Source organism: Schistocerca nitens, chromosome 3 (genome assembly GCF_023898315.1).
Source record: "Schistocerca nitens isolate TAMUIC-IGC-003100 chromosome 3, iqSchNite1.1, whole genome shotgun sequence".
Taxonomy (NCBI): domain Eukaryota; kingdom Metazoa; phylum Arthropoda; class Insecta; order Orthoptera; family Acrididae; genus Schistocerca; species Schistocerca nitens.
This window is the reverse complement of record NC_064616.1, coordinates 543070654-543090749: the sequence shown is the minus strand read 5'-3', so window position 1 is coordinate 543090749 and position 20096 is coordinate 543070654. Positions and strand designations below refer to the sequence as shown.

Genomic DNA, 20096 nt, shown 5'->3' with positions numbered 1-20096 from the left:
CGCTAGTGTGGCGTGTTAGTGCTGAAAAATGATTGCTGCCAACGCTGTTTGCCATAAAGCTCAGTTCAATTAATGACTGTAGACTCAAAACTGAGGGTGCAAACTCCGGAGCCCTATTGGATCGCCGACGACCGTGACAAATGATTCAATAAAACTATAATCTCACAGTATGTACATGTTATATACAGGCGTATCTGACTTCTTTTCGTGCTAATGTCATACTTAGAAGTCATTACAGAGCCTACTTTTGGTCCTTGTATTATACACAGGGTTTTCACCGTGTTTTGAGACAAGATAATTCCAAAGAACTCTAATGAATGCATTCACTGTGACACAGTTGTCTGAGTACCACGTTTTATGAACAGAACACTACAGAATGTTCTACAGGTAACACCAGCAATAGCTTTTGTCATACACTCCCGTATTCCGCCACTACTATCCCTGTACATTATGATTGCCTTCTAGCTATCTCTATTTCTACTATCGTAAAACTGGCAGTATTCCTGTCGTTGCTCATCAGTAACTAAGGTTTGAAGATAAATGCTAATAAATAGTGGAGGTATATGATTGAACGGTTCACACTGATCGACAAAGGCTGAAATCCTACGTTTTCCTGCTAATTATTAAGGTTCGTATAAAGAAGAATATTTTCGTGGTGTTGTTTATTATCAATAATTATTTAACTAAAATTTCCATTTCATAATTTACTATTTAATTTATCATTATATTTTGTTAATGTTTGATATGTTCCTAAATATTTTACATTCATACATGTGTCCAGTGCAAAGAAAGTAAAATCATTTTCAGTGCGATAGGATCCGCAGTTGCAATGAAGTTTTTGAAAAATTTCTTGATGCCTTCAGTTGCCATTCTCTTTATTTCATGTACTATTACACAATTTCGGCCTGAGGCCATTGTCAGGAATTTTATAGCTGATTTTTTTAGTAGTAAATTAGGTCATGTATGTGGTTTCTCCTGTGGTTCCAGGAGCAACGACACCCATGACATAATTTATTACTAAAAATCATCCATAAAATAGTTTAAAATGGCTCAAGGCCTAAACTGTACAATCGTACACGATATAAACAGAATGGGAGCTGAAGGCATCAAGAAATCTTTCAACTGAATAAAATATGCAAAACGAAAACATGATTGATAAAGGGGATGTGTTATTATCAAGGAAAACACCGAGGGAGAAATGATACTTTTTGAGCAAACTGAGATTAATAAGGTACAAAGTAAAACACATTTTCTCTCTCTTTCACCATACAGTTTTTATTTAAAGTCATCAAATACGTACATTATGATTGTATTTGTGCTTATAAAAACAGAGCAAATGTGTGAAACCTAAGTAACAGTGGCTTGCTACAATTGTTATGAAGTTCTAGAGCCACCAAACTGACTGCAGAATCGTCAACTGGAATTAATCATCAGTATATTTAATGGATTAATATTTATTCGTGTCGATAACTGCCAATCTCATTTTCCCAACTGTGTACATTCTGTCCATAAATCCAAAGTAGAATGTGGTGTGTGTTTATACGTACTCAGTACGATATATTTCACGCAAATGTTGAGAGACTGCTGGGATTTATTGTTCATTATCAATATCTGCACCATAACACTTATCCTTTAAATAAAAATCAAGTACATTATTGATATGGCCGCAACATATACAAAAGCAGTTCCTAGGAAAAAGGAACCAATTACTATGTATGTATGTACATGCTAATAAGTTGTACCATCAGTTTCAACAGACGGAGAGGTAATCTTCGATGGTTTCTGAGTAGTAATCTGGAGAAACTCGACCTCTTCAGATGTAGAACCAGTTGACTTGCATCCTGGTGGTGGCAGGGCACAGTCACTCTTCTGCAAAACATCTGAACCATCGACAGGTTCACTGTACTTCGCTTCCAGTGTGTTTCTTGCAGTGGTTTCATCTGATGTGGGTACATTTCTGCATGATAAGCAGATAATTATATTAATATTTGCCATCAATGTGACAGTGAGTAGGCATCATATTTATAGTATACAGATAGATAGAGTTATGATTAAACTTCCACTACTTGGGTCAGTGTGAACAGAAAACCATATACTGTGTGGATACCAAACTTTATAGGAATTATGTTCAGACTGTGCTCTGCAGCATTTGTGTTGTTAGTAGTGTTAGTGTCACGTGTTGCCCTCTGGCGTCTTTACCGATGCGGCGGTGTAAGTTTGAAACACAAGCATCAGTGTGTGTTACAGTTGCAGACAGTGAACATGGGTGTGGACAAGCTGACCTGGGCTTTGCTTGTAAGGCTGTTTTATCAAAACAACAGTAACAGTGCTGCTGCTCTTCACAAGTGTCGAACTATTGAAGGAAAACCGGGGAGTCCGCTCTCCGCACCGGGGTTGAAGAACATGATTTAGAAGTGGGAACTATGTGGCCTTTTCAGAATTGTTCTTGGGAGAGGTCGATGGCCAATTGCGCAACAAACTGTCGAAGGCGTTCCTGTAGCCATGACTAAGAATGCAGTGCGCAATGTGCGATATACAAGCAGTGCACGAGCGTTGTTCTGAGAGTTTCACATCATATGTTCCACCGTTCTAAAAGTGCTGCGAAAAGTTATGAAATGGTATCTGTAGTGCTGTTCTGTGCTGTCGTGGATGCAGATTGTCATAACACTGAGAACCGTTTGCAACCTGAAACGTTTTCATGGTAAGCCATTTACAAATGTTATCACATAATGTGAAAATTAAAATGTGTTGTTCTCAATGGTTTATTCCTTATTTCTCTTCTGCGTGTCCTGACAAATGTTTCTCGAAGTTTCAATCTCCTACGATCTCTTGTTTGTCCCAGGGAACATCACAAGTAGTGAAAGCTTCGTTACAGCCACCCCGTACATCTAACTGCTTTCCAGTCATTGCAGTCACTACTTAGTGGAAAGTGGACGATGATCTACATTCCAGTTCCCACTTCCCGGTCTGAATACATCTACCTGACCGATATGTTACCAAAAGAAGGCCGCCAAAGCAGAGGCAATATTGAGCCCGTGAGTTCGTAGTGAATTCCACTGTCGTAAGTAATTAAATAAATAAGATATTAGGAACTAGTTTTAAGAGTTTGTTGTTGTTATAAATATTATATGAGTGTAATTACGTAAGTGTAAGTGTTATTGGCATTTCAAATAAGCTAAAACTGTGCGAAGAGTACATTTTGTTCTTGCGCCTACTTTCCTAATATTAGGTCGGATTTTACACACAAGAAACTTATGAAAATAGTAATATCAATTCATATTTCATTACATTTGTTGCATCTCATCCAGGTAACAGAAAGCTTACACCATTGTGTAGGGATTTTTCCAAAGATTATCAAGTACTGATAGTTGGGAAACCTGGATATAACCTGGTTAAAAGCGGAAAATTCATAATAGAGGGGACCGAGACAAAATCGAAGCTGCTGCTGAGCACAGAAATACGGCTTTTGTGGAAGTTTTGTGGTACACGGACCAGTCCCATATTATCTCTACTCTTACGTGAGTAAACATGGTGCTGACGATGCTACTTTAGACGGATGTCGATTATCATATTAGTGCTGTTCCAGTAGTTGCTGTAGGAAGATGTGAGACACCAGGGTTAGGTCAACATCAGCGATAATACAGACAGTAACAACCTGAATTAAATCGATAGGTACTGTTAGTTAATACTATAAAAATAGAGTGAAAGGTAAAATCAGTCTGCATCATCAGAATACAAGGGGATAAGAAAACAGAAAAAATGATTTGTTACGGTGTATGGATGGTCTTATTACTTGGAAAGAAACTGTTGTCATTCGTCTCAAAACTATATAATGACATGGACAGAAAATTTGTACGTAAGTAGTTATAAATTAGCTGTACACTTACGTAGATACACTATCGGTAGAGGAAGAGTTGTCACATTCATAAAACAGAAATATAAATAATAAATTTGGAAATAAATGAATTACGTAAAGGTCAGTGTACAGAAATATGTTCTTGTGAGTTAATGTTGGGAAATGATGTATTTGTGTTTGTCTGCGTAACTGCGAAAAATCGATAAAAGTTTTTGATGTCTCATTGTGATGTTTGTCACCCAGAATGACGGTATTATTGATTTGTTGTGACTTAAGAGTCGATTTCTCGAGGGAATCTGACACGGAAAGTGATCTAGTGGTGCTTACAGCCTCTTGCAAATTAGTCATAAATTTCCCAGGTCGACATGCTCAAGATAATAATACCCTTACAGATAATGTATTGATACAACACGTGGAATTTTAGTGGTAAGCGGATTACCAGATAACGATGTGCAGTGAATCTCATTACATAACATAGCTCCATATGCAATTGAGAAACGGGCTAATTTATTAGAAAACAAGTGAATATTTTAAAGAAAGTAAAAAATATTATCTGGAGTGATGTTCGCAATGAACCCAATGCTAGATTTAAATAGGAAATATTTCTTAATAGATCTGTATCCAATTCTGAGTGTAGTTTTCGTGGAAAGAAAATTAAATGCAATATTGGAAAGTCATTATAGAAGCCTCAGAGTACTACAGGTATCATAGTATGTTGCAAATGAAAAAATAGGAAGAACTGATAGTGTTTCTGAAAGAAATTATCTCTATAAACAGTTCTGTATTATTTTGAGAAATGTTTTATTATAATGCTCGAGCATGTGTCTGCTGTCTGATACTGAATGACGAAACAATAAAATCAGATCTGTATCGAATATTGTTAAAAGATACATGGAAGAAAACCATGGCACATGATATAATTTTTCTTGAAAGACAGTTCCTGTGTAGCAGAAATTTTTGATCATTACTTTTGAATAACTAGCGGAAACAGCTAAAAAGAGAAAGCAAATACAAATTAAGGGAACGATACAGAAGGTATTAAGTGAAATTACAAGTGCTGCTAATCTCTCCTCTGTAATATGGAATATTATTACGATCCTAAAAGAGTCAGGTCTCAAATTATAATTGTCATTTCGCATCAGTTGTAGAATATTTCAGAAGAAATGGAAATTGATGCCAGACTGGGACTACAACCCGTATTCCCCGCTTGTCACCAGCCTTAGCTACTTCGGCTAACACCTGCACGAGCGGCCGAAATCTCTGGTGTCTTAAATCCCTGCTCGAGGTCTGATCTGGCACAAATTTTTATTCCTTCTGAAATATTCTGCAGCTGATACAGAAACATAATCACAGTTTTCGATTTCATTATTAATGGAATACAGCGGTTGTTCGTCAACGCAGTGTTTCAGACTGCGCTACAACATGTGTCTGAAAATTAAAGTTTCCTGTTGGGTAGTGAAGGTCACCTACAAAACAATAAGTGTTTGTGGGCACGTAATATGTACTATTTTCTATGGAATGCCTAATTAATTCAAGACTTTTCCAAGATGTGTTGAAATATGTCGCTGTTAGGCCTCTCTGTGCGAAAAGTGACTCCACAAATGTCAATAAACATCGAACGCGGACCCTCCTTATATCATACTCCAGAATTCTGTTGAAGGTAACATTCTCTTTTTGCTGGAATCCCTTTAAGCAGCTGCGAATATTACCCACAAGCTCATTCTACTTTCATTTACTTATGTAACTTATCAAGAGTCCTCATAAATCTGGGAGTTACAGAGACATTCATAACAACAACACTTGAAGAACAATACTGATCTGCCCAATTTGCACAGTCTATAACTTCGGCGCTGGTAGGGGCGAAATGTAGAGCTATGAAACTCCTTGTTGGTACACCAATGGAAATATGATGTTTCATAGACAGAAAATGTCAATAATTAGTAATTTATGCGTAAAATACCTGTAAACACAAGCATGTAATCAAATAAATTGTTTGCTACTTGCTCAGTTGACACGTTCCACATCATAAAGGTCATCGTGAATATGACTTAATGAGTCTATGCTAATGTATTCTAGACATCTGTGAAGAGCTCCTATTCATTTCTATTCCGTTTAGAACTGCTGAAAACAATTTATAAAATTTCTAGAACCAACTTTAGGTAGTTAATTTAGAAACATATTACAGGTTCCTACGTATATCTCCAATATTCGTTGTAAAGACAAGAATAGACCAATTACCCAACGTAAAGAATCGTTTAAGTAATCATGATTCCCATACGTGAATAGAATGAGAGGAAGTCTTAATAACTGATACAGTGGGACGTACCATCTGCCACGCACTTCACAGTCGTTTGCAGAGTAATGATGTCCAAGAAATATTGCGACAGACTTCGACGGCTAGCAGAGGCTGTTTTGAGGAACAAATCGACGACAGGAACCCGTATCCGGGAACGTCGTCCAACGGCACTACAGGGCATCGAAGTTACATGCACCGGAACCCGCTACTAGGCCTCCCGTTCGCCAGCAGACGCCATGTACGCTGACGGACTGTAGGCGGAACATCTCGCAATGGTTTTTGACTGTCACGATGACCAGTGTACAAGGCATAGCTAGCTGCTGCGTAGAAAGGCCTTATCTCCTACTGATGGAATGTTATGTTGTTCTGGTAGTTAACTGTACTGTCTGGATCGGGTTCCCCTAAATGGCAGGCAGCACCGCATAACAGCCACGCTATGAGGGAAACAAACCAACAGCCAAACTGGCGAAGACATCAGGTAAACACGCCGAAGATTCCAGTCGATTAATAGGAATCTTTCCTTGCAGAGGTCGCCGCGACATATCCGGCGACGGATTCCTACGGCGGGTTTCTATTGGCTCCAGCTCACTATATAGGCCCGGCCGGTCGAAGGCAGACCAGGTTTCGTCCGCTGCTAATGGCAACCGCTGTAGCAGAGTCTCCAAGAAGATATCACCGAAGCCGCTGTACTGCATCTCCGATCGAAGTACGAGCCGACCGAGAAGACCCACATCTCCGGGTAGATCGACGGACTTCTACATCTATTGTACAGCCAGCTATTGTATTGTAGAAAACGTTACGTTCAATAAACTGTTGGAGAATACAACAATAACGGTTTTGGACACGGGTTTCCATCGGTAGTATATTTTTCTCCGAAAACCCTCTAAAGTCTCAAATGTTTTTCGGTATACTGTGCGGAAATAAAGTTCAGATGAATATCACTGTCTGAAACTGTCATCTACCAAGACAGAAGACAATCGGATTCACAGGAAATACGTCCTGTCTTCGCAGTAGCTAGCTCCATCTTCTCCACAGGTCATAGTGACAATGACCCGCGATAACTGAATGGCAAACAAAATTGCGAGACATTCCGACTATGCTCCGTCTGCGTACAAAGTCACGTTTGCTGGCGAAGGCAGGTCTAGTGGCAGGCGCCGGCACCTTTAACTTCGACGCTCTGTAGCGTCGTAGAATGACTTTCCTGACACAAGTGCCCATCATCAATTTGTTCCTCAAACCACTCTCTACAGCCATTCGAAATCTGTCGCAACGTTTTTAGGACACCATGTACATGTAGATCGACACAGCGATTTTTTGCGCAGAGCAAAATGTTGTGCGATACGATACCACACATGGGTACCTAATTCATTTTATAATTGCTGTACATGGTTGAGGAGTTATATGACATCGAATATTGTTCTTAATCGTTGGACAAACTCGTTTACTTCCTACTACTTGCACAGATTCTACCAAATCGCTGAAACAGATAAATGTGTTTTCGTTAACATGTGCTGTTGAAAGTGAATCATACCGTCTAGGAACTCAAAAGAATATCCCAGTACCTCGCCTGTACCCATGGCTAAATTCTCTCATAGAACATATGACGGCACTTTGAATGCAGGGCTTGCTCGAACGTAATCAGAACTGCGCCAGCGATGAGTGTTACCATGAGGTTACTCACAACGGAACTGCATCTGTGGACTCGCCACCTGGGAAGTCATCAAAATATGGAGCAGTATCGTCAACGATAGGGAGCTGTTCTGCACCTCGGAGTGCTGGAAACAACACAAAAGAATGCTATTCAGCCATTTATAGCACTGCCATAATACCGCGATTTAATAGAACTACATTTGTAAAAAGTAATGTGGTTTTACCTGATATTTCTCCGATTTTATACTTACCTAGTGAAAATCAAACGTGTTAGTTAAGTGGAAAGTCACTTAATGCCAAAGAAATCACCTATAACTCTATGCAGGTAACAGGTGTAGGACTTTGTAATATATTTTGTCATTCACCATTACTGCTGAACGGGTCTAGTGGTCATTGTATTGTACGAACAAAGTAAAATCTGTAGTACTGTTTCTTCGGTACGTTTTTACATCTAGTTAGTAAAGCAAACATTTCTCGTCGTAATTTTATACCTATCACTCAAAAAGTATCTACACGTATTTCTAACGTACTCCTACGGTGTCATGTTGGAAGTCATAAGACACGTAGGTCATGTAGTACCCACTGTGTAAAACAGTGACTTTATATGGCATCATATTTACAAATGAGAAGAAGTACCTCGGAGAAATTTTAAATCTACCATGAAGCGCTGAACTAAAAATTGTAACACTTATATCGATTAGAAGTATGTTTATATTATGTAACATTGTGTCTGTATTTATGATGTGTTCATTCTGTGTTAGTTAATGTCATTGATTCGTGACAGGATATTTAAAGTCTGTCAGGTACGTATGGAAAAAGCTAAATGATACTTAAAATAATTACATTTTATAATATTTGTATATTTAAAATAAAAACAATGTTATTGGAAAGTTGTTTACACTTAGGGCACTTGTATTGTAAAATATAAAAGATGTAGGGAAGTCCCTCCGCAACGGAAGTAGATTGGCGCTATGTAAAAGGTGGTTTTGGCGGACGAACTGGGCAACTCCTTGGTGTGAACGGTACGCAGTCAATGGCTAGCCATTGCTCGGTACACATCTACGGTGCCGAGGGAAGCAGTTGGAAGCCGCTTCGCAAGGAACTTGGCCTCGGATATGGATTTGGCCGTTGCATGCTCTTACACTTTAAATATCCGTCCCCAAGAAGAAATTTTAAAGAGCATTCACACATCAAGTGCCGCGAGTACAGTTAGAGGCCATGTCGTTTGACACTACTACTACGCCACAGCTCCACAAACTTCATACATAAAGGTATGTATCAGAGCATGGACCAGTTAATTTCTGTGAGTGATTTTAATAATAATCCCAGTGCTATAAGCCTGTGTTTACAACCATATCTTCCATTCTGATCATGAACCTATGCAGGGTCTTCTCCAAAGTGTTTATAAAACCGAGTATCATCTTTCAAATGAACTAGTGATTTAGTCAAGTTTGTCAAATGTGCAAGTATTAACAAAAGTAGAAGTTAGTTATAATTCTGCTAAAGAGCCCTCAATTTATTGCAACGTATTGTTTTGCAAAAATTCAGTGCCAGACTGTGTAAATGTTCTGTCTAAAATACCTACTTCACAGATAATGAAAACAGTACATAAGTTAAACTTATTTGAAATATAATTCGACTTGATTATCGTCATGAACGATGAAGTCAAAAAGTAAAAATATAAACTATTCAAAGTGAAGCTGAGAGTTAATTTTGTTTAAATTATTCTTTGCTACTGAATTAGTCTTATAGCTTGACTAGTCACACCATACTAGTTCAGGGATCCCCATCATGTTCTTCACATATTCAAAAGATAAATGGACTATTATTACTACTAAGGATATCTGATATATTTCTGTAAATGGAAGTATAAACGGTGTGATCGTGTTATAATTTATTTTAATTGTGGTATTTATAGGTCAGTTAAGTCAGAAGCCCCTCCTGGCCAATTTTAGTTCTGTACTTCTGGCACTTACATTTCAACCGAGCGAGGTGGCGCAGTGGTTAGCACACTGGACTCGCATTCGGAAGGACGACGGTTCAATCCCGCGTCCGGCCATCCTGATTTAGGTTTTGCGTGATTTCCCTAAATCGCTCCAGGCAAATGCCGGGATGGCTCCTTTGAAAGGGCACGGCCGACTTCCTTCCCCATCCTTCCCCAACCCTATGAGACCGATAACCTCGCTGTTTGGTCTCTTCCCCCAAACAACCAACCAACCAACTAACATTTCAGTACTGATCCAAGTAACAACAATAGAGTATAGCTGTTATTAGTGTGAGTTTGGTACGAGTTTGCTTTCTATTATTACTTGTATGTGCATTATTGGTAACTACTGCTACCCACAACTCAGAGTGCCCTGTGTCCGTTGTATCCTGTGTTCTATTCAAACGGAATATTAATGAAATTAACTTCAATAAAATTATATTTCCAAATTAATGAGCCTAATTAGGCTAATGATCGTGCATTTTTCATTCACATATGTATTTTACTACTTTCATTAACCCCAAATTTAGAGCTTGTTTCGTTTTTCTGTTAACTGCAATATATGTAAAATTACAGTCCGATACCTTTATCTGTTAGACACACATGCGGTCAAAATTTCAAAATCCTCTCAGTGGGTCACATTAGCTTGAGTAACGGCAGGCTAGTGTTATAACGTATCCATATGACTTTCGAATATTTTAAGTGACCTCAGAGCAGTTAATGAAAAAATAGCTTTATTCTTAATTTCATTGAAATCTAAGGACTCTCATGATAATTAAGATATATAAGGTGCAGTAAAAGAAAAGGCACATAAGAAAACTGTGAACCCGGCTACGTGATGCCATGGCTGTTTCCTCCACACAGTCCCCATTTCCCCTCATGCAATTTACATATTTTTGGTGCGTGAAAAAGGACAGTCGTAGCCGTCGACATGCTTCGGACGAAGGAGTGCACGCATGGGTACAGTCATGCATCGGTAGGCCACCGAAAACATTTTTCCATGAAAGCATTGAATATTTTGTCTCACTTTGGAATTAATGTATTAACACTTTTGAAATAACAAAAAATTATATATATATATATATATATATATATATATATATATATATATATATATGTATATATATATATATTAGAGTCAACGATTTACGTTTGTTTTTATCATCTTTGTCTTATACATTTACAGTTTGCCTTCTCACGAATTTCACTGACTGCTCTGGCAGGTATTATTTTGATAACTATCTGCTCTAGAAGGGTGTATATGGTTTTCCATGCTTTGTAGCGAAAGGCCTATTTGTTCTCCGATCTTGTTTCTGAGACTGCTGCGAAGTGTTTTGTAAATAACCATAATTTCCGTGGTTTTGGTACGCGTAACAAAGAAACATTTGGATTTACTTCCTGAAGAGTAATGAAACCAGAAGAATTTTTTAACATGAGTGTATACAAAGGTAATAGATTTGTACAGCAAATATATTACTGATTTTAAAGACGTATGTTTGGGTACAACCCAAAAAAAATGCGTGTTGTAATTACGAAAAATTCAGTACAGTAGGAATGACGTAACAACTGCAATGATTTGCACAATATGATGAGAGTAGTGTGGGCTATGGATTTTCACACAATTTCTACTGACGGTTACTAGGTCACTGCTTGTGTCCTCCTGTTGAGACGTGTTGCATATATATAAATGAGGATGCTAAAGGGAAACAGAAAGAGTTTAAGTAGGAATGCATTGTCCCTCTAGCAGTAATGGAAACTGTAGACCCTTTACTTACGAAATGTGCTGCCTAGAGATCTTTTGGAAAGGTTTTTGGATGAAAAACGCAGTACCGGTATATCAAAGGAACAATCAATAATCTTCTCTGTAATTTTCCAACCAAGGTATGTGTTTCTTGGAATAAATATACTAATATATCTCAATGGGTAAATTAAATTTTATTTGGATGTTTCTTATAACCTTCAGTGGTCTGCCTTGACATTCGTACGTACTGCGAACAACACTGCTCTTATGAAAATGTTGTAACGTTTCCTGCGATTCGTTTGTGCTGACCTTCTTTAAGATTGGAAATTTGTTGTAAGATTGCTGTGAGTCAACATGCCTTCGTCATCTTGGTTGCTAAATAGTCTGACGATGTTGAAACGGAACTTGTTGTCCCGTTCCATATTTTTCTCAATAAATTCCGATACAGGAGAATTATAGCGAGAGTGTTTTTACTCTGCAGAAGTAAATCGGTGGATAACAAGCAGTAGAGAATGGATCAAGCGGAGTTTATTTATTTATTCGTTGATTTTTTATTTCGTGTGTGCCACGTTTCCTTGCATCCTTTCCCTTGTGCGACCTTGGACTGTATGAATGACATATTATGTGAAGTAGCAGAAAGCTGTGGTTCTGTGGTAGACTAGTACCAACCCCCAAAACACGACCAAGTTTGACAAAGATAATGTGCACGTCAGGTTAGGCAGGTTGAGAAAGCACGAGTGTTGGCTTTGTTAGGTTGGCGAACCGTCCCCTCCACAACATTTTGAACGAACAACGGTTAGGCGAGGTGTCTGCAAGCCCACTCGCTCCTGGGTAGCGACGCTGGCCAGACGTGGAGGTGCAGCTATCGATTTTCGTAATGTTAAGAAAGGTATTAGAGTGTCTCAAACCTGCTTGTCAATATGGTCCAGATGTTGCAATTAGGTGTGATATTACCACGAAACCCCGATAAGGGACTTTATTTTCATAATTTAGTTAAATTTCACTAGAACCTTGCGTTGGTGCCGTGGTCAGGCCAATCACCATGGGCCTTAAGCTCACGGTCGTATTATTGCTCTGTGCTTAACAGGCGTTCTCTCATTTAATGTATTTTAATGTGTTTTTTCTCTTACAGTAATATTTTAGGGGATTTTTTTATTTATTTGTCATATGTTTTCTTTGTGTACTTGCTTTCCCGCCACGTGGTCAATTGGAGCAACCGCCACATTGGTAAACTTCAGTTTCGGTCTGAAAACGTGTAGTAGTCGAGTGAATAATCATATGGTAGTGGGTGAGTGTAAGACAGAGAAGGAATAATCTTGCGTGTCCGTATTTTTGTCATTTCCGTTGGCTTCCGCTACTTGGCCACATGTGTGGAATAGTATTGATGTGATATTTAATGTTTCTTGTGCCCCTCGTAACTATTTGATTCGCCTATAACGAAGTGCGTTAGGTAAAAAACACGGTTTAAACTCTTTTATCTAGGAAAGTTCAGATTTTAATGCCCATTGATGGAAAAAAGACTGCCATATGATAGTAAATGTTCTTCCTACCAGCTCAGTAATGTGGTGTTGTTTCTGAAAGCAAGATTAAACCAAAATTGGCAGTCATAGTAAAGTGCTCCTCTTGCTACCCTTTCTTCAGCGTACGTTTTAAAGAAAATTGAAATATTTAGGCGAATACTCCTCTGCCCTGACCGAGTTCGCTTGTAGTGTCTTTGCTGAGCTTTTTCTACGTGACCTAAAGTAATTGATTGTAATAAGTATGGGTTTAGGTATAATTGTGTGCCTGCATACAATTACATTGAAGCCAGGTCCGTTGTCCCCTCGCCCTTTCAATATAACTTCGCGAAAGTGAATCATGTTAACTAGAAAGAGCAGTTGTGACGATGTATATTCTTACAGACACTCGGCTAGTTATTGAAATGCCATCAGTATTGAATAAACATCAATTATTTCCTCCCTTCATCATACAGAATAGATCAAAGTCAGTACCACAGTTGAATGCTTGGTTATGAAAGGAAATAATGGCTCTATGCTCCCTATTAAGCCCTGCATAGGTGCCTTCTGCAGTTGTTCTAAAAAAATATTGTGTTATCCGTTGCGTTCAAATAATTACCGGTTGGTTCAACCCTCCCGCTACAAATCATTAATACTCGGCAATAATTCGCAGGGGCCAGTAATTTCGCTGACCACACGAACTTGTTAAACAATTACTACAGAGGGTAGCTGGCAGGAGCTGTTGGACATGACAAGCGACGGTAATCTTCACACCAGGTCGAGTTATAAAATTAACTATACCATCACCATTAGGAAAGTTACGTAGCAATGTAACACGGTGACAGTCAGAACGAGATTTGATTGCTACAATTTGATCACTGAAGATAGTTTCACCAACTGTATTTTCTAGGCAAGAGGAACAGTTACACTGACACACAACTCCTGATCATCATATTGCTCGTCAGTATTCTCAAAAAAAATTTTTTATACAAGCCTTTAGTGACTTATGGGTTGAGGAAATCAGATATTTTTAGGATTGTTTGACGTTAAGTGCAGCTGCATCTTAGGTGCCTTGAGAAAGTAGTAAAGTATGTGCAAGCACAAGATCTTATCTTCTTCCTTCACTCCAATAGCATTCCATAACGTCACAAACACATCACTTAACTACACAAGACCAACATAGTCCAGCATATGGCAAACTTAGATATGTGACACATTATAAACAAATTGTAGGATAGGACTGAGCTACCTTCGCTAATGTTTTGCCCTCAGTGGGTACTTTAACATAACCCCACGTAGCTAACATGCTCAATTATTGGACTGGTTGAGTTCTAAGACATGTTAGAGATGTGACGCTACAGAGCTCAACTATATTATTCATTATCTTCTGTGTTGTAGTCGTGCACTATTACTGTGAAGAACACTAGCAGAATATTATAAAACTCTGGCTACAATTTAGAAACAGCTTTTATTTTTTATGTAACGGGTTCGTTTATTTCTGTGTGCAGTCTCCTCTGTAAACAAATGTTAGTGCTTAAAAACCTGATGTTTCTAAGTGATGTGAATAGGGTTCTGTAGTCCAAAAATGTCACGAGAGCGTAAACCGAAGGTCGTGGCTACGGACGATGAGGAGAGAGAGTTATTAGACCCTTGTAAACAGTGAATGTAACGAGTACATTTTGGCTTGTGCAGGTAAATGGACAGATGGAGTAAAAGATACATAAGAAAATTTGGTTATTGCATAACGAACGTGTGGAGCCCGTAGGTCGCTTGTACTGAAACACTCAGCTAGTATCTCTGAAAAATGCTCAGAAGTATTTCGGCAGGACCCACAGGAAGCCCATATAATACAAGTTGGTAAACGTGTTTGCTAAAGGAAGTGACCTTTGGGTATGAACTTCTTGAGATAAGCAAGTGATTCAGAGAATTGCTAATGACTAATTGCCCAACAGCAGTACTTCCTTGGTTTCCTGTTAGTCATCTCGGAACCGTTCAGTAACGAGCCAACACAGGTGCACATTTTCATAGGCTGAGTATTTCGGAATTACATCAGTGTCACATCAAACCTGGACTCGGAACGAAATAACATTACAAAAAGCTAAGGAACAACCACCAAGTGTGTGTGGGGGATTGGCAGTCCATTCATTCTGAAGACACGAAACCAGAGAACACGGCTATACGGCACACTGGTCTCTGGAGCAAAGTCGACATTATAACTCATACCAAAAGTATTCCATTGGGTTCAGGACGTGTTTTTTAACAAGCCAGTCTGTTTCAGGAACATCATTGGCCACAAACAATACCCCTACAGCTGCTGCTTTATGACAGCTTACAGTTTCATGCTGCTACAAACAGTTAATGTCCCAAATTGTTCCCCTGCTTTATGTAATATAAAACGTTGTAAGTGGTATTCAATTGCATCTGCATTCAGAATTTTCTGAAGTCCTAAAAGAGGACAACAACCTAATCGTATAAAAAAAAGCACTACACCACCACACCACCTCGTTTTTACCTCACTGTTGGCACTATTCATGATGGATGGCAACGTCCTCCGGACATTAGCCAAACCCAAACCCTTCAGTCGGACTGTCATAGAGTATATCGTCAGTTATTACTTCAGATAATTCGTTTCAGCAGTCCACTGTCCAGCGGTATCGCACATAACACCACTTCAAGCGTCGCTTAACTCTGACTACAGATATGTGTGAAATGATAATTAAATCGAGACAAAAAGCTGTCGACAGGCGTTGATGTACATCAAATGTGACAGTTGAAAATGTGTGCCTCGACTGGGACTCTAACCAGAGATATCCAGTTTACGTGGCAGACGCTCTGTCTGTCTGAGAAATCGAGGGCACAGAGGATAGTGCGACAGCAGTGATTTATTCTTTGCATAATATACATCAACGGGAACAGTTGAAAATGTGTGCCTCGACCGGAACTAGAACCCGGGATCACCTGCTTACGTGGCAGACGCTCTATCCATCTGAGCCACCGAAGGCACAGAGGATAGTGCGACTGCAGGAATTTATCCCTTGCACGCTCCCCGTGAGACCCACATTCCGAACTTAACGTCTAAACACTACATTCGCAGTGCCCCTGCCCATTACACTCATTACTCGAGGCAGACCATCTTACCGAGTCCCGTAAGAGTTCGGGCTAGGCGTGTGCATCCAGCACAGAAGAAGAAGGTTAATGGCCAGTTAGCCTTAACTATATAAAGATATGTTCTTTTGGGCATGTTCGAAAGAACATATACCATCTTCATAAATTAAGGCTAACCGGCCATTAACCTCCTTCTTCTGTGGTGGATGCACACGCCTTGACAGAACTCTTACGGGACTCGATAAGATTGTCTGCCGCGAGTAATGAGGGTAATGGGAACGGTCACTACGAGTGTAGCGTATGGACATTAAGTTGAGAATGTCGGTCTCACGGGAAGCGTGCAAGGAATAAATCCCTGCAGTCGCACTGTCATCTGTGCCTTCGGTGGCTCAGATGGATAGAGCGTCTGCCATGTATGCAGGAGATCTCGAGTTCTAGTTTAGGCACAAATTTTTAAGTGTCCCCGTTGATGTATATCAACGCCTTTCGACAACTTAGGGTTTCGTTTTTTTCATAGTTTCATTCTAAGAGAGCTTCATGGTCACCGATCGTGTCTGTTCTTTCGGACATGTCCGAAAGAACAGGTATTCATACAGAAATTGATTTCTTGTGAGTGGCTCCTCGACCACTGTACACCATTCTTTTTAACTCTCTGCGCAAAATCATTGCGCTAAACCGACTGCTGAAAGTACTTTCGAACTCACGAACTATTCGATCTGCTGATTTCATGCGAATCCTCATAACCAATATCCACAATTCTCGACGGTAGCTATACATCGTCATACACGGTCTATCTCAGCTTGATTTAGCTGCGACTGTTTCTTCGTGTTTCCACCTCAGTCACAGCATCAGCAGTAGACTTGGGCAGCTTTAGGACTGTTGAAATGTGACTGATGGATTTGTTACTCAGATAATATCAAACGACTAGTCCATTTTCAAAGTCACTAAGCTATCCGGAACGACTTATTCTACTGTTACTGCTTCTGCACTGAAAACACATTACTCATGTTTCCTTTCGTACTGGCGGGTCAGCCTCTCGTGATAACTAGTGATCAGTTCCGTATTACATCGGGTTGCCCGTATAGTTTTTATCAGAAAGTAAATGAATAAAGGATGAGTCGTCAGAGCAATTTTACGTAAGTTGGATTAGCATACTGCAAATCTGCGATAGTATACTCAATCTTCCCGTAGAAATAGTAGACGAGTGAGTGGAAAAAGAGGACCAGTTCTGACTGAAGTATAGTGACAGCCAACAGGATTACCGGCAATAGCGAATATTATCGTCAGATAAAGGAGTTCCCTTCTTATCGGGACTATTACTCGTAAGAATATCGTAATTTAGTCGAGATTTCACAATGTAAACATGTGTAGCACTTGTATCGGTAGGGTATACAAGGGCATTAATAGCCTCAGACGTTGAATGATCACTGTGAAGCACACGGAGGTGCCGCGTAGCCATTGATGCGGCATTATCAGCACATGACCGAGTTTAAAAGTGGTCACATGTTGAGCCCTCATTTGACCGACATCCACATCCAGGTTTGTGGGGTTTTCGGATGTGGCAGTGGCTAAATGTTGGACTGCATGGTAACGGGATGGCACGCATACTTTTCATGTTTGTGGTTGACGACGTCTGACCAGTACAATGAAAGAACACCGCGCTGCACGTCAAGCACATCGAACACCTTCACATCTGTGCCTACCATCCGAGAGCAAGTAATGTACTCCCTGCATCATTCTGTTGCATACCGGACCATTACACGTAAACCAGCTGCAACTGGACAAGGGAGTTACTGTCTGATGCGTGAGCTGTAGTAAACACCACAACACATACAGCTGCTTTTCAAGTGTTGCCTTAGCCAGGAAGCATGAAGAGCTGATGAATGTCATCTCGCTGTATTCAGCGACGAATCATGCTGTGCACTACCCCGGATGTCGATCTTGAATATGAAGGTGACGTAAATCTTTCAGTGTTTTTGAGAGGCACAGAGGTGTTATTCCTGGCGTCACGGTTTGGGGGAGCCATCAGGTACAGCTTTATGTCACAGCTGTTAGAATTGTAGTGACTGGACGAACTCTGAAGGCGCAACGGTACGACACGTGCATCCTGCGTTCTAATGTGTTACCGCTCATGACACGGTATCATGGTGCCATTTTTCAACACTCGCCTACACTTGCCACCTATATCTATGAACAGTTTTCAAGTTGTGGAGGTAGTCCAGCAGCCAATAAGATCCTTATGTCAGTCTGCCATGGAACATTTGGGGACCCAGCTTATATGTCAACTCCGTCTCAGAGCCAAAATCCACGATATCAAGAACCAGTTACAACAGTTGAGGGCCATCTTGCCTCAGGAGATGATGGAACTCGTCTCAGCCGAATTAGTGTACGCATCCAGGCCAGGGACGGTGCAGCATCTTACCGATATGTGGCCTCATACTGCCAAGTTTTCTAAATTTGACTCAATTTTGACATCGCTGAAGTAAAATACCCTCTCAGCTCATTAAGATTAATTACCTTTGCTCCTCCTCTTCTGTTCGATTACCTTTTTTTGTGTCAGGCTGTGTATTTCTATTTCCCTCTAGAGCAAGGCCTGGAAGATTCGCATGCGTGTCCTGCAACTACGGTATCGTACATACAAGATAAATTCAAACGACTGCCAGCGAAAACGTATTGAGGAGAAGTTGAAATCAGATACCCGTCCGCGCATGCATTTTTCTGGTTCCCATGGTATTTGCAAAATGTTACAGACAACTACTAGGATAGTTTCTTTGAAAAGTCCTCACAATGTTCCTTTCCGCAGCCATGCCCAATCCGACTTTGTGCCCCATATAATTATTTCGTTGTAGATTAGGAAGTAAATTCTGGTTGGTACGTAAACAGTTGTTCTAGTTAAAGCACTCATGTACCTGGTTACAAGTTACTATCGTTTCTTACAGTATTAATCTAGTGAGAGACATGCTCCGGTGATTTGGTTGGTAATGAATTCAAATTCCTCATCATATCTGCAAGCTACGAATAAGTTACGCAATTTAACATACCATCGGTGTCAAAGTTATCTGCGTTAGACTACTACTGTAGATATTAATGAGGAAGGAAATCTGTTCGAGGCTCGCTAATTGAAGAATCTCAGCTTTAGCCAATTGAGCGAGGACCAGTATCCGTATCAGAATTCAAACACTTTATAACATACATCATCAAACGGGAATGTTCAAATGTGTGTGATATCTTATAGGACTTAACTGCTAAGGTCATCAGTCCCTAAGCTTACATACTGTTATCCTAAGGACAACACACACACCCATGGCCGAGGGAGGACTCGAACCTCCGCCGGGACCAGCCGCACACAAACCGGAATGAAAAGTTAAAGTTGTAATGTTGTAAAGAGACTTACTGTTGACAATAAGAAAGGCAACGATCCAATTGAAGGCTTTCATTTTAGCTGAGAACTCCTTCGCTGTGATGACGTACGCACTGCAGGGCAACTGACAACCGAATAAGCTTTACTCTCTCCGCTCCCAGCTGAATGGTCGGCAGCTGACTCACTGGCGATGTGTCACAACTTTGTAGTGGAGGGCAGTATTCCTCGTTCCAAAGTTTATCACGTACTTCCCCGCTACCGCGATTGTGACTCACGAAGTGAAGTCCAGAGAACTGTTAATCAAGTACATAAGAACTCAGCTGAATTTAAGTTACAGTTACCATTGAGCATATTGAATCTAAAAAAATCAGAGCGTCTAGATAAATTTTCTAGTTCAGTTGGTCGCATTTTTTCCCACATTCAGTCAATAAATATTTACTTTTACACATATCTACGTTTACACGTATTGCATTCATGACCATAGGTATAAATTCTCAACCCTTCGTAACGAGTCACTTCATTGTGATGCATACTGATTATAACACCTTTCGAATGGCTTAAGCAATGATCGATTGACAGTTTGGCCATATAGTTCAGCAACATTGCC

General features: G+C 39.9%; 1 protein-coding gene across 1 annotated transcript; it reads right to left on the bottom strand.

The window, feature by feature from the left end:
• Window positions 1-1337: 1337 nt before the first annotated feature.
• Window positions 1338-19591, bottom strand: LOC126249654 (uncharacterized). Its single transcript, XM_049951332.1, has 3 exons — window positions 19523-19591; window positions 7834-7927; window positions 1338-1957 (listed from the first exon to the last, which is right to left on the bottom strand). The coding sequence occupies exons 1-3, from the start codon at window positions 19563-19565 to the stop codon at window positions 1729-1731; spliced, it is 366 nt and encodes a 121-aa protein (XP_049807289.1). The 5' UTR covers window positions 19566-19591; the 3' UTR covers window positions 1338-1728.
• Window positions 19592-20096: the final 505 nt, after the last annotated feature.